We start from the raw sequence: 16098 nt of genomic DNA, 5'->3' as shown, positions 1-16098 counted from the left end.
CCCCATCCTTAGGTGGGGTCCAAAGGTCACCTTTAATGCTCCCATCACTTAGGAAATTCCAAGGGTTTAGGAGCACTGCACCAGAAACTGAGGTGAAGACCACATATATATTTCTTATTATAAATCACACTATCACACATCCCTTGTCAGGCTGCCCTCCTCACCGTACAGACTCTGGTAGCTCATGCTGCTGCTTGGCAGGGTTTCCCTCCTCATCCTTATCCTTATGCACGTTCTGTGCAGGGCCACCATCAAGCATGGATGCCTTCCTCACTCACCCATGCTCTGACTCCACGCTTGGCTGCCTCTTTCTCTCCTGTGACCCAAGGATGCCCTCCAATCTTTGCTCTGACTCTGACACCCCACACCAGGCCACTGCTTTGTGGAGATGCCCCCCTGTTCCAGCTTTGGCTCTGACAACATACTGGGAAGGATGCTCCTCTCATACTTGGGTGCTGGGTGCCTGCACACACTCTTACCCGGTTAGGGGTGCATCCTCTGATTTTCAATGTTTCCTCTCCCAATCTGGACACCGTTGTCACCCTGCTTGGACTCTGTCCCCACTAAATTTCCCTCCCACTTGGATAGCCTTCTCCCCGGTTCTGTCTCTAACACCTTTCTTTGGACCACTGAGACTGCCCTCCACATGGATATGCTTTATTATGCTATGCTCCCTTGACGGCTTTGGAACAGGAAGGGAGAGGAAGAGGAGGGAAGGGAAAGAAGGGAACAGGGAAATACCATCCCCTAGATTTGCATTTAGTCCTTCCACAGGGAAATGAATGCAAATTGCATGAAAAAATTTAAAGGTGGCCAAGTTGTTCCTTATTTGCAATAGTACCAAAAAATTTGGACTGAGAAAAATTTGAAGCTATCTGGAAAAAAAAAGATTTGAGGTTAAATGCCCTTTCCATTGGAGAAATGAACTTTTCATTTCTCTCCTAGGTGTTTCACATGTTATTCTGATAGATGACTTCTAAATTAGACATTTAGAAATGAAAAGGTTGGAATGGATATCTGTATTTCTACCCCAGTTTTCTTGTTTCATAGATGAAGTAATTGAGTTAGGGCAAATGACTTTCTCAGGTGACACAGTCAGAAAGATAAAGACATCTTTCAGTATCCTGGCCAGTGTTTGTTGCATTCTCCTTTCATTATTATTATTGAAAATTATTTGATCTTTAAGGCAAATTTCTGAGAAAAAGTAGTTTTTACATTACACCTTATATTTTAAATTGGAAGTCCTTTCCTTCAGTAATGATATTGCTGGTAGAATGCTATATTTTGGGCCCTAAAACATTGTCTGAGTAGCGCTTTGGTGAATATGTTCCATCAGAGTGGAGATTTAGACCCGGCCTCACCAATTTGGTAGTTAGTAGCTTATAATTGTCTGAATACTCTCTTTTAATTGAGTGCTTACATTATGTTAACTGTTTTTGGTAAAGTTTCCTAGCAGGTTGATTATCATTTATTTTACTATTTATTGTCTTGTGGGGTTGAGGGACTGGCAAAATATATATACACGAATGGCTGATAAATAAAATTTTATTTTAAAAATCTACAATATAAAATTTGTATTACTTGAAATCCATTAACCATTTGTGGAAAGTCAAATATCTTATCAACTTCTCAACACTGCAGTTCAAGTTGGCAATGTACAGCTTGTTGGGTGTAGACGAACCATTAGAATGTTCATTGATTTCCAAGAATCATCTTGAGTTTCTGGGGCCAAAAGGAAAAACAGGCAACAGACCATATTTAAGAACTCAAGAAAAATCTTGAAGTGATCCCATCAACTGTGTAATTTAAGAGCTTAAGTGTGACATGAACTTACTTCTGGCCTTTGGGTAAAATATTTCTCCTTTTTGCACCAATATTATTTTGTAAATTAATATCAACAATACATAGATTTATTAATTGAAGTATAGTCAGTTCACAATGTTGTGTCAGTTTCTGGTGTACAGCATGTTTCAGTCATATATATACATACATATATTCGTTTTCATATGCTTTTTCATTATAGGTTACTACAAGCTATTGAATATGGCTCCCTGTACTCTACAGTAGGACCTTGCTGTTTATCTATTTTATATACAGTAGTGTGTATCTGCAAATCCAGATCTCCCAGTTTATCCCTTCCTTACTCCTTTCCCCCTAAGTAACCATAAGTTTATTTTCTATGTCTGTGAGTCTGTTTGCTTTTTTTTTTTTTAAACAAATACACACACCATCAAGATCAGTTTATTGATCTCTCTCGAAGACAGGAATCCTTCTACTACACACCCATGGGTTTGAATCACCTTCAATCATGGGGAAATCACTACCTCCCAAAGCAGCTGTGCCTTACTTTCTGCAAAAACCTTCCTCTTGGTAACTTTGCCTTGTTACTTCTACTTTCTGCCCTCTGTAGTTAGAATACAGTTAAACCCTCTTAACATGACACCCCTTCAGTTATGTGCCCCTAGAGCCTCATCCTTCTGGAATTTTCTCTCCCTGTCTCTTTCTTCCATCATCACAGTTCCTTATGGGAAATGAGATTCTTTCCCAGCCCCTTGTCTGGACTTAGTGTCTCTTTTAAAATGTGCTGTTTTAGGGGACTGTGCTCTCTACCCCATGTAACCCAAGAACAAAACTTTGAATTCCTCTTGTCTTTAGCCCTGTAACAGTGAATCGTGGTTTCACTTTGTTTCTGGACAGTTAACAGCCACCAGACACAACCTTTGCCCCTAAACACCGCATTCACTTTGCACAAACTTGTTGACCACACACCTAAGTCAGCTTTTCTTGAACCCTCATCTGAACAAACAAACATTGATTCTGATCTGCGGATATCCTGTGTGGCGTCAGGAAGGGCCAGCTTGAGCCGTGCTGGCTCAGTTAGCTTGCCACCAACGCTACAGATTTGGTTTCCTTTTTCTCCTGACTAGTAAGACAAAAAAGCAATTCCTGCTATTCTCTTAGACAATGCAAAGGGCTCCAGACTCTATTTCAGGAAACTGGTTTCAACAAGGTAACAAAGAGACCACCAGACCAGAATGGAGGGTAGGGATATCGACAAGGAGGTGGCATTCAGGTAACCCCTGGGGATGAGGGTGGGGAGCCGGCTCGGCTGAGGGTGGGAGGGCACAGAGAGAGCCAAGAGCAAAGGCCAGCGGCTGTGCGCCCCGGCGTGGACGCGCGCGGTAGTTCAGGCTGGGGAGTGTGTCACCACGTGCTGCAGGGAGGCGGGGACAGGGTCCTCCTCCTGTTATCTGTAAAGAGCGCCGGGCCGGATCTCGGAGTTTCACAGCGGATTTGCCAGAGATAGTGTTGAGAGAGAGACAGAGAAAGAGAGAGAGAGATTGAGAGACTGATTCACGTGGACATAGACGCAGAAACAAACAGGCGAGGTGAGAGGTTAGTTAGCAGGCTAGCTAACCCACTAGCTTGCCAATTGAGAGAAGAGATCTGGGAAAGGAAGGGTCTCGTTTAGACGCTCAAACTTCAGGACCCCAAAGGGCCATTTCCTGCAGCTCCTCGGGGACTGCACGTCTCACCCCTTCTAAGTTTGCTCTGCGGGAATGCAGCAGAAAGAAAGGAAGAGGAGGTGGGGTTCTACAGCCAGTAAGGTTTTAGTTCTCCCTAAGAAGTGGCGTGGTTTGGGGCTTCATATCCGGAAGGAGCATGTGTCATCACTCTGTACGCTAATCCTGGGACGTTTGCAAACCCGGCTCCGGGGCAGTTGGCCCCTTGCCCGGCCGGGCGTTCGAGGGCTCCGGCCTCACAGTGCTCCCGGGGCCGGCCAGCGGGTGGCCCGGTGGCCTTTATCTCTGTCCCCCTTTGTCCTCTTTATCTCAGGCTCTCCAGGAGGCCCGGGGGCCCTCTCTGTCTATCGCTCCACACCCCCGGCTGCACCGCCACTTCAATGCCCGGCAGGTCGCGGGCGGCTGCTCTTTCCAAGGCGGCGGAGGACCAGGGGCGCACCGCGCCACCGCTGACTCGGACCGACGCCGACGCCTGACCCGCGCGTCCTTGGGCACCCACGCCGGTGCGCCTGGCGCGTCCCTTGTGTGCTCCAGTCCTTTTCCGGCCCTCGACGGGCAGCCCCGGCCAGGATGGCCCCGGGCCGGGCGGTGGCTGGGCTCCTACTGCTGGCGGCTGCCGGCCTCGGAGAGGCGGCGGCGGGGCCCGGGCTCGCCTTCAGCGAGGATGTGCTGAGGGTGTTCGGCGCGAACCGGAGCCTGTCGGCGGCGCAGCTCGGGCGCCTGTTGGAGCAGCTGGGAGCCGCCCACGCGGAGGGCGCCCCGGAGCCCGGGCAGCTGCACTTCAACCAGGTAAGGCTCGGGCAGGCCGCCCTTCCCCGCGGGGTGTCCGGAGACGTCCATTTGCACACGAACGCTGTTTATTGGGGGAGAAGTGCAGGAGGAAGAATTTCGTTACGTTTTTCAAGTGTGAGGCGGAAGCTGATTGGTGGTCCTTGCTTTTCACTAGACCCGGCTTTCTAGTCAGGCAGGGTTCAAGGGCTGGCGGTGTTGAGGGAGCCAGAAATCGCAGATTTATGCTTGATGAGCTGAGCGGCCAGACGCTAGTGATTATAACATTTTATAGAAAAGTTTACGAAGTAGTTGAGGGCGGGAAGCACTTTAAGAGATGCATTTTAGGTAAGAATGGTGTACTGAAGTTTTCTCAGCAGACAGAGGCTCACATGCCACCCTCGTTAACAGTTACTCGGTGCCAACGAGATATACTGTAGTTTTTTTTTTTTTTTTTTTTTTCTGGTGTACGTTACAGAAGGCATTTAGGCTGAAGGGCCTATTTACAGAGATAGAGAGACTAAGGGAACCTTGAGGCCAATGTCACACATCCTGTTGGTGGCCGAACTGCGTTTAGAGCCGTAGTTTTCAGTCATCTGTCACGTCAAGGGTTTGATTTTAATATTCACTCAAAATTAAAAAAAATCTATCTCAGTACATGTAAACAGAATTATCTAGGCATTTGGTAATTCCTAGGATTTAAGGACCGCTGTGAGTTACCTAGGAGCAATTAAGATCTTATCTGTCAATAAACTCCAAAAATGATCATATTATAGATTCCCTAGTTACTTCTGTAATGAATATTCTGTGGTAGTTCTTTGTGAAGTAGGCAAAATGTACTTTCAGCATCCTTCCCAGAACTCCTCTCTACTTTTAAAAACTCAGTGCTTTGATTTTTTTTTCTTCTGCTTTTGTGCCGTTGACAACTGATGATGAATGGCAGTATGCAGTATTTTCCCTATTGTTTAGTCACTTCTGGGCAATGTTAGTTTGTGCTACAAAAAGTTTTCGTGGTCCAGGATGCTTGGGAAATGCTGAATATTATACTCCATTGTTGGAAATGAAGCATTTCCCAGTGTATCTGACCTTACATTACAGTTAGGGAAACTTTAACCAGATACATTCTTTGCTAATAACATTATAGTTTGGCATTCTTTGTGTTAGAAATATCTTATCTCAATTAAAACATACAGTATTCAAGAAGTATAAGTTTCTGATGGCATAGAATATGGCTCTAGAAGGGCCATGTGGTCCTCTTAGGCATGTTCTTTAGTTAACTAACTATAGATCCAGTTCTGACTGACATTACAGTTGGTTTAATGTCTAGGAAATGATATGCTGGAAAAACTGTACTGACGCCATAATATATTGATACTTTAGAAAATAAAATAAAAGAAACAACTTCCTAAGCAGTTTCTGTCTAGTTGCAGTCCCTTCAACTGAGGGGAAACAGCTACGCTGACGAAAGCCTTTCTAGGCAGGGGCAGTCTACGCTTGGAAAGAAGCTTGGGGACTTGACTTGCAGCTGCATATCTGTAGCCCACATATTGTCTTGACTTAAATTATCTCCTTATCTTGCACTGTTGATGAATTATAAGGGGAAAAAAGACTTCTGAGCCACACCTTGGCAGAGACACTGGAAAATACACCTAAATTATTTAGGAAAATTGGTTGTTTATTAGCAATGTGATTCCCAGTTTATGAGTAAGTAGGATACCTCAGTAGGTAAATTATATGTTTGTCTCTCATTCTTATGTTTTTATATTTAACTACCTTTATTATGGCCTCTGTGGGCATCAAAAAGGATGGGAAGAAGTCCATAATTACTTTGGAAACAAAGGGAAGCCAAGGAAAATTTATCACTTAATCAGACTTAGCAAACGTTTGATGTTTTAAAACGTCGTGATTAAAACAACAATTGTCGGTTAAATGATGTCAAATGAAATGCTACTCCAGAAGAATCTATTAATTTGCTAGCATTTATATCTGCTCCAGCAGGAAACCATCCAGTCTGGAGTAAAATTTAGGGCCATTAATATCTCCATATCTTAAAGAATACAACTTCAGTTTCCTCACCTACAACAAAATAGAGTAATAATATATATGATTTTCTAACTTTGAAAACATTTGAAAAAATAGAACTTACTTCTCTGGGCCATTTATTGAATCTCCCATGAGGTCTATTTACAAATAACATTATTCCTTTGCGTGAAGGCTGAGGTCAGCTTTTCCCAGGTGATAAGACTATGGTACTACAAAATTTAGATAATTTTGGAAGGTTTCCTAATATTTTTTCAGTGTGCCTAAGTACTAGTAAGTTAACTTGTTGCTTTGAGAGAGCAAGGTGATCTGAGTTCAAACTGGAGACAGCAGAATAATTGAGTTTATTGTTCTGCTTCTTATGGTTTCTGAGGGTACAAAGCGCAGGTAGAAGAGGCAGCCTGGAGAAGCGGGAGGAGGGAGCTCTTTTAGCCAAGTGGGCCTCTGGGGCCCGAGACTGGGTGTAAGTCTGGTCTATTGCAGGGCGTTTCCAGAGTACAAAAGAAAGCCCCCCTGAGCGGAGAGCCTGGGCGACTAACTTAGGGGATTTAAGAAAGGGCTCAGTGCCACCCTTAGTTTGTTCATATGCTCCTTTATCATTCTCCAGGTGTTTTTTTTCTTCTCTCTTTATTTCCTCTTCAAAACACCTTATCTCCAAGTTCTTCCGTGTAGACCCATATGTTAAACAGCTTGATAACAAGGAAGATCCTCATTCTCCAAGTTATCACATTAAGCTGCGGGAAATGCCCCCATTCAGATAAATTGGTCTCCCGGAGAGGGTTAGTGGGGGTGCTGGAGATGTGGGTGCGGGTGTGGTAGGTTGGCACAGGAGGCAACCTTTGTTTCTCACCGTCACCCAACCTGTTGTTCTTTTAGTAGGTATCTTGCAGCACATCTCCTATATCTTTTTTTTTCTTTCACATTTCTATCACCTGGTTGCCTGAACCTTGTTTTTAAGTCTCTTTCAGTTTGTTTTCAGTTTTCCTAAAGGAGTCCTTGGAGAATGCCTCTCTTCTTTCAGACCTCCCCCAGACCTCCTCCTCCTTTAGAATTGTCTTTTGGCTGGTGAAGTCTAAATCTGGGGCCTGGCATTCAGGCCCTGCATCTCAGGGTTGATCCTGGGATGTCAACCTACCTGTCCAGACCTCGCACTTGTCAAACAATACTATTCACTCTTCTCTGAATTCACCTTATACTTCTACTCAACCACTTGTTACCTCATTATGTTTCTTGCACCCTTCCTGTTTCCAACTGGACTGTCCCACTTTTCCTGGAAGCCCCCTATCAAAATCTTAAATTTTTAAAAGCCCAGCTAAACTCCTCCATAAAACCTTTCTGGGGCATCACCACCAGCACTGATTTGCTGATTTCTCTTTTTTTTGAATTCCTGAAACTTTTTTTTATTATGCTAATCACACTTAGCTCTTCACTTCAACAAATATTTCAAATAACGACTATACTTTAATTAGAGTGGCCAGTTTTTATTAAAACAATTAAATGCCTTCAAGATAAACTTCAAACAGTTTAATGTGGCTTAAGCCTTTTATTGATCTGGTTCCTGTATATTTCTCAAGCCTTATCCTTCGCTCCTACTCCAGTCCTAATGGACCACCTGTTGTTCCTGGTTCTCCATATGCACCTGCTTGCACTTCAGGTATCAGTTTAGACATTACCTCTTCTGAGAATCCTTTCTTAGTCTGCTCAAGGATTTAGTAGGAGCCCCTTCTATGTAATCCTAGATTAATTGGTGCCTGTGCAATCACGACATATTACATATTGCAATTATATTATAATATGTAATTTTATATGTATTACAATTTTCTGTTTATATGGCCCCCAACCCCCTTACACGCTTTTAAACGAATTGAAGGGAATGGTCTGATGCATCTCTCTAGGGGCTACTATAGTGCCTGGTACATAACATGTATTTATTATATATTTTTCAAATGAGTGAGTGTGAATTGTTTAATCTGAGTAAGGTGATTTGTCCCTCACATGACTTTACAGTTTATAGGTGGACGTATAACATATGCACATGTAACTATAATGTGCAGTAGAATGATATATCTGATTAAGGAATTTCAAACAAAAGTGGAAAGGGATCAGATTTGTATTTTAGAAAATTCATCTGCGTGAGAGAGTGAAATGTGTCAGAGTGGGTCGAGACTGGAGCTAAGGAGGAAACTGCAGTGGTTTGTTTGAGATGTAATGATTGCTTGAATCTGGACTTGAGAGGTAGCATAAAGGCTCTGCCTTCTTCTGGAAGAGCAGGCATGACTGAAGAGTAGGCACAAAAGCCCCACAAAAGATATTTTCTGCTTCAGTCTTTTGCTTGTGGTAGTTATTTAGCTATTGTTAGATTTTTCCTTTCATTCGTTTCTGGTCCAGTGAGAGGCGGTAACTCTTGGCTTATTTCAATGGAGGGCCAGGCTAGTGGTCTCGAGCAAAGAGCGTGTGTGTGTGTGTGTGTGTGTGTGTGTGGTCATTACATACATGTATGCATAGCTTGTTGTCCATTGTACTTTCTTCCTGGGATGGGGGTAATAGTGGATTAGATGATGGAGGTTTTTGGAAGCACTGACCATGGACAGAGGAGAGAAAGAGCATCTTCTCTCTCTCTCTGTTTTTGTTTGTTTTTTTGTTTTGGTTTTTTGCCTTTATGTTCTGAGAAATGGTGGGGTAAATCTTCCAGCCTCCTTGTTCAGGTGAGGAACTGTTTGGAAGGGCAGGACTGAAGGGCTAGGTTGTGCTGTGGTCCCTGGTGGCTTTTCCTTCAAGACAGTAGACCTATTCTGATCCATTACATCACTCTCATTTAAGTTGACCGTGTACAGTGTGTCATTGTTTCCAAGAGGTTTTGGGAAAATGAGAGACACTCACAATTCATTTGACTATGATGTCAAGAGCTTAGTTTGCTTCCATGCCAGGGATGATTGGGATCCACATGAGAACAGACCCGTCATTTTTTCTATCTTGAATTCCCAAACTTGCATCTTTAGCCATTCCAAGGAATCACTTGAGCTCTTTTGTGCATGACAAAAATAATTATATCTATTTCTGTTTTGTGAATAAGTTCATGTGTGTTCTATTTTTTTAGAGTCCACATATAAGTGATATTATATAGAACAAGAAACTATATTCAATACCTTGTAATAACCTATAATGAAAAAGAATGTGAAAACAAATATATGTAGGCATATGTATGACTGAACTACTACACTGTACACCAGAAATTGACAAAACATTGTAAACTGACCATACTTCAATAAAAAATTTTAAAAATTAAAAAATTATTATATCTAGGATTTATTGGTCTTTTACTATGTCACATAACTCTCAACCAATTTATTTGTATTATCACATTTCAAAATCATAACAATCCTATGATAAAGATACCATTATTAATTTTACACAAGAGAAGAATATGGTGCCAAAAGATTAAGGAACTAGACCAAAATCATGCAATAAGTGGTCAAACCTCAGGCAATCCTAAACACTGTGCTGTAGTGGACTTTTTGAATTAAAGTTTAGAAAGTCATACTGTCTCTAGGCAAGGCAACTGTTACCGCAGATTTTGAACTATGGGTAGAAGTTACTAATCATCAGTCAATCACTTGTCTGGCTCCATTGCTTAGTTATGTTAAGGGAACAGTGCTAAGACTACAGAAGGCACAGTGACGATGACAGGTCCTTGTCCTCAGAGAGATTATAATCGAATTAAGAAATAAGATGGAAACTTGTGAAAAGTGTGCAAGGCAAAACTGCAGCAGTTAAGTAATGACTGAAACAAATCTTATAAGACATATCATAAAGCTGAGGGCTATTAACTGCCAGATAAATACAGTGACAGCACGTGTTACTGGTTAGAAGGCTAAGCAAGCCTTTTGGGAAACACCTCGTGGAGGAGTTACCCATCAGTCAAGTCTCCTTTCGGAGAATTTTGCTTATTTGGTTTAGTTTGTAAAAGACTTCTTGGCTGAACATCTACTTGTGCCAAAAGTGTCTGTGCTATTGATTACAAGTTGGGTTTTCCTGTAGGTTACATGAATTCCCTTTTATAGACTGAAGTTTTCTTTTAATTTTTCTTATGTACTGAATTTTTCTCAGAGAAAATATTTCAGCAACAATAGTTTTCCTGATTCTGAGTTTCAGAAGTTTTCATGGAGAAAGGCATATTAATCAAATTGTTCTTTTTCCTATGGACAGACTTCAGATATGGGAGAAATACCCATGTCTAGTATTCAAAGTTTCAGTCCTGTTCTCCTTTTTACTCTAAAAGGATTCTGCCAATGAATTCACTCTCTTCTGGCAGACTAGAGTGTAAGTCCTCCTTTTTTTTTTTTTTTTTTTAATTGCCCCATGTTCTTTCTGGTAGATTTTTTTTTACATGTTAATTAGCTATTGTTTTTCTTTTTTATTGAAGTATAGTTGATGTACAATATTATAAAAGTTACAGGTGTACAATATAGTGATTTGCAGTTTTTAAAGGTTTATAGTTATTATAAAATATTGGCTCTCTTCCCTGTGTTGTATAGTATATTCTTGTAGCTTATTTTATACATAATCATTTGTACCTCTTAATCCTGGAAGTCCTCCCTTTTCATGCCTGTGAAGCAACTGCATTGCTGACAGCACAAGCCTGGAGAAGGAGGTTTGTGCATAGGCACTGGGGAATGAGCTGAAGCAGTGAGCAGGGAGAATAGGTGGGCAGAGCACGGTAACAGGGGTGCTCTTCTCTGACAGAATAACTAACTCTGAGTAAGTCATTGCTGCTAGGGGGTAATTTGAGCTCTCTCCCCAGGTACCAGGAGAAGAAGAGGCAAACTTTTCCCCTTAACTGAGATAGATGTTTATTTCTCTCTAGGGATGTTCAAAGTCGAGTAGCTGAGTGGGAGATTGGCAGTTTCTGTGCTTTCCCGGCTTCACACCGTATTTCTGTTTCCTGATGGTGCCCACTTTGGGAGATGCTGACGGGCAGGAACTTCATTTCCCCATCATAAAAAATCCTATTGCTTTTCAGCTACAACTGTAGTTTAAGGTTTTTTTCCTTTAAATTTAGTATACATTTAGGATATGTATTCAGGATTCTGTATACTTCTGTATATACTATATATGAAATTGATAACAAGGTTCTACTGTATAGTGCAGGGAACTAAATTTAATACCTTGTAATGACCTATAATGGAAACGAATATGAAAAGGAATCTAGATATATGTATAACTGAATCATTATGCTCTACACCAGAAACTAACAAATTGTAAGTCAACTATTTTTCAATCGAAAAAACTTAATATACATTTGAATCCTCTATGTTACCCATTTCTTCTGGCAGTAGTAGGGGTCAGAAGAGAAAAACAGGAATGTAAATAGGCAAGGAAAGTAAGCCTGAAAGATTGAGAAAGATTGACATTCCTCAGGGAAAAGAAAAGCAACCCCGTAGTGAGGGCAGCTTAACGTGTTTGGTAATAAAAGTTTGCCAGTTACTTGGATTCAGAGTGGCATTTCCTCAAGGGACTGTACATATTACTAAGTGCACACAGTTGACATTAGGATCATTTAAAGAATGTTGCTAAGCTCTCGACAACCTAAGAAACTGTTTTCTAGTTTTCTGAGGGTGTTCCCATTTCCAGCTCCAGGTATCAGTAGATTCCTGATCGTAATTGAAACAAGTCAGTTTATTCTCAAACTACTCCCAGGTGTCTGTTTCAGGAGACCAATGAGTTTGCTGAGTCTTGAGATGTATTTTGTAAAGAAATGAAACTATCATTGAATTACCCTTGTGATAATGGGTTTTGGGAACATAGAGAGTCTTCAGAAGGAGCCTTGTTTAATTTGGTTTCCGTCTCCTTCCAAAGCTCCTCCGTTGTTTCCCTTGGCCTGAAGTTTAAGGAGAACAAAGACAAAAACCTGTGAATCTAGATCAAAGGTGTTAACCTGAAAAGTAGTATTATGCCTTCCAAGTCCAAATATTTTTAATACCTTGACCTTTTAAAAATAACTTAATACTTAGAGAAAACATCCAAGTGAGCATTGATAAGGCCTCTAAGGCTCTGGTTCTATGAACCTAGTTCAAAAATAATATAGTTGTCAGTGATGTGTTCAGTAGGCTTCTGAGGTCTCTAAGAAAACACAACGTAATGGGTAGCAGTTTGGCCTCAGAGTCAAACAGACCTGGGCTGAAATTCTAAGTCTGTCCCATACTAGCTGGGCAATCACAGGCAGGTGGCTTGAACCATCCTTAATCCTTAGTTTTCACATCTGTGAACTGAAAAAAATGAACCTTACTTATAGGATAGTTGTGAACTAAAAACAGTATGAACAATAACTGTTACTGAGCATCCCCTGTGTTTCAGGCACTTACATATTTAGTGCGTTATATATAGTAACTCAAACAAGTAAGGAATTTTTACCCATTATCTGTATTACTTCATGTAGTAAGTGAAAAATAAGACAATGCATGTAAAATACTTAGCTTCATATCTGGCTCAAACTACATGCTCAATGAATAGTTACTATCGTCATTATGATACTTTGTTGGTTGTTAGGGCTTAACAATAGCTTAACTATCCTCAACAAAACTCTCTCTCACTGGAGGCTTGAGCACCTTAGAGTCAGTTACCTTAGAGGAAAGTGCTGCTATAAAAAGACAGCAAGGATTAATGAAGTAAAAATTCAGCGAGAAATACATCAGTCCAGTGACTTTGGTTTCAATGCTAGTTTCCATGGTGACTCACATCCTGAGAAAAGCTTTTACTAATTGCCTCTACTTCCCTTTTATCAAGCAGTAGTCATAAATTCCTGAAAATGTAAACCTTTGGTGCAGAGACTAATGAAATAATCTGAGTGTTTCAGTATGCACTGGGATGATGAACGTTCCCTCTTCTCTGGAAAACGTCTGAGGCTGTACTTAGGGGTTGGCTCTGTTTTCATTGTTTTTGTCCAAAGTTTACATCAATACCAAAATGTGAATGGTTGAAAGTCCATATTATACTTATAGAAATGGGTGTAATTGTGGTTTTAAATTTAGATTTACCTCAGGAACTCTGTGTGGGTTTTACAAGCCCAAAGAATCTGGGGCCCCCACGTTCAGCCGACCTTGGGTAGCAGGCAGGTAAGAGAACAGGGGCCACTTTGTTCTCACTGTGGGAGTGAGGGATGTGTCTCTTCAGGGACAGGGGAGGAGAAGTCAGCCCGAACTTCAGATGAGAGGGAATGGTAAAGTGAGTGTACCGACTCTGAGGTAGGTAACACACCCTGCTTTTTATATATATATGTGTGTGTGTGTGTGTGTATACATACACACACACACATATATAGAATGTATATACTAGAAAACACAAATCCTTTTGTTAAGGGATGCAAGCTGTTGAGGACTCCAGATACTTGAGTTTGTATGTGAAATCACAATGCTTTACAGTTTTCTTTAGGAGCAGGGTTCTCAGTACGTTCTTTGGTTACTTTACCTACACATATTAATGAGAAAGTCTAGACACTGGCTCCGTCCCTAATCTTGGGATGAATGCCATTTAAGTAAACGTTCAGGTAGAGCCTTCACTCTAGCAGAGAAGCAGGTCCCATCCTAATAGGAGTGATAGTTAACGTTTACGGAGTACTTATCATGTGCCAGGCGTTGTGCTCAGTACCTTCTTATATACCGTCCCGTGCATTCTCTTAATTTCCTTGGCTAAGTGCTCTAGGCATGCATGAGGAAATTTGGGCTCAGCTAGGTCGAACACCTCACTCGGAGTCAGAGCTCAGAAGTGGCAGGGTGAGGGCTCCCCTCCAGGGTGACTAGATTTCAACACCTGTACCCTCTCTACTGTTGCTCTTCATGCTGAAGAATGTCATCTCATGGAGGGCCTGGTTTATTTTCCAGAAAGCCGAGTGCCTCCTATATCATCCAGGTGCCTGGATGTCAGAGTAAAACTGATGCCAGTTTCCTGAAGCCACTGGGAACCGTACAATCATTTGAAGCAGGAGGGTGCTCTCTGCTGAGATTCCTCTTGTTTCAGTAAAACAAGGAAAAAAGACTATTATTATTATTATTATTATTATTATTATTATTATTATTATTATTATTATTATTATTATTATTATTATTATTATTATTATTATTATTTTCCCTGCTGCAGCTATCTCTTCAGTAGTCAGGTCTGGCTCTAAAGCATGATAGTCCCACATTATTTTTCAACCTTATGAAGCTATTACCTGATCACTGATATCTGATGCTGAAAACAGCATTATGAGAGACTTAGGATGTATCAGTTTCTCCAGAAACTGAGGCACAACGAAGTCACTTGGCAGAAGTCACCAAGTACCCAGTCTTGTCTGAGAGAACAGCTGTTCCGGTTTTGAGTCCCCAGCTCTTCCCCACCGTGCTGGCTTTAGGCAGGTGCTGTTAGGGCAGCCCCTGTGCTCCGAATCCCCTGAGCAGCCCATGGCCTTTGTGCCGCGCTTTCTGTATATAACTGGGCTGTGGAGACGTATGAATCCGATTCCATTTTCTCACCTTCCGGACACTCCTCAACACCTTGTGGTTCGGTTCTGTCCCCACTGCTTCCTTGAGATTGCTCTCCAGGACGTCACCCAGAACCTTCTCATTGCTAAATACAGTGGGCACTTCTCAGGCCATAGCTCTCTGTTAATTTTGACACATCCTACTTGAAACACACCCCCTCCTTGCCTGCAACTGTGCCTGTCTTGGTTTTCTAACACCTCTGCCTGATTATTTTCAATTTCAACGTCCTGTTCATCCTTTAAATATCAGTGGTCCTTGGGGTTCTACCCCAAGCCCTCTCCCTTCTGGTTCTGCACTCTGTCTCTGCGTAACCTCAGTCACTCCTCTGGCTGTGGTCATTATCCAACTGTAGATGCTTTCTGCATAGGTTGGCTTGGTTCAGGTTTCTCTCTTGAGGTTCAGCCATGCACATCCTGTTGCCAATTGATGTCTAACTCTCTTCCCTCCCTGACTCAACCTGTCCCAAATGGAACTCATCAACTCCATCCATCCTTTCCTTATCAACACTTTCTGGTAATCCTGTTCTGTCAATCTAAGTGATCAGTATCACCATCCACTTCGATGAGTAAGCTGAAAACCAGATGTTATTCTTGATTCCTCTCTCTCCCTACCTTGCATATCAAATGCCCATAAGTCCTGTCACAGTAACTTTTTCCTTTTTCTTTTTTTATTGATGTATAGTCAGTTTACAGTGTTGTGTTAATTTCTTGTATATATATGTGTATGTGCGTGTGTGTGTATATATATATTCCTTTTCGTATTCTTTTTCATTATAGGTTATTACAAAATATTGAATATAGTTCCCTGTATAGGGAACAGTAGGACCTTATCTATTTTATATGTAGTAATTAGTATCTGCAAATCCCAAACTCCCAATTCATTCCTCTGCCCTCCCCCTTCTCCTCTTGCAATCATAGGTTTGTTTTCTATGTCTGTGAGTCTGTTTCTGTTTTGTAAATAAATTCATTTGTGTGTGTGTGTGTGTGTGTTGTTTTTAGATTCCACATATAAGTGATACCATGTGGTATTTTTCTTTCTCTTTCTGGCTTACTTCACTTAGAATGACCATCTCTAGGTCCAGCCATGTTGCTGCAAATGGCATTATTTTATTCTTTTTTATGGCTGAGTAGTATTCCATTGTGTAAATATACCACAGCTTCTTTATCCAGTCATTTGTCAGTGGACATTTAGGTTGTTTCCATGTCTTGGCTATTGTAAATAGTGCTGCTGTGATCATTGGGGTGCAT

General features: G+C 41.5%; 1 protein-coding gene across 3 annotated transcripts in view; it reads left to right on the top strand.

The window, feature by feature from the left end:
* Positions 1 to 2953: 2953 nt before the first annotated feature.
* SLC39A8 (solute carrier family 39 member 8) overlaps positions 2954 to 16098 on the top strand; it is a 66546-nt gene continuing 53401 nt past the window's right edge. Inside the window, exons 1-2 of one of the 3 annotated variants that reach the window (XM_032460745.1) lie at positions 2954 to 3073; positions 3838 to 4313. In XM_032460745.1, the coding sequence (XP_032316636.1) occupies positions 4095 to 4313 (219 nt within the window). In that variant the 5' untranslated portion in view covers positions 2954 to 3073; positions 3838 to 4094. Of the gene's footprint in view, positions 3074 to 3234; positions 3397 to 3837; positions 4314 to 16098 lie in introns of those variants that run through there. The other 2 variants (XM_006188019.3, XM_032460740.1) reach the window with 2 other exon arrangements.

This window comes from Camelus ferus, chromosome 2, assembly GCF_009834535.1.
Source record: "Camelus ferus isolate YT-003-E chromosome 2, BCGSAC_Cfer_1.0, whole genome shotgun sequence".
Classification (NCBI taxonomy): domain Eukaryota; kingdom Metazoa; phylum Chordata; class Mammalia; order Artiodactyla; family Camelidae; genus Camelus; species Camelus ferus.
This window is presented reverse-complemented; position numbering and strand designations above follow the sequence as displayed.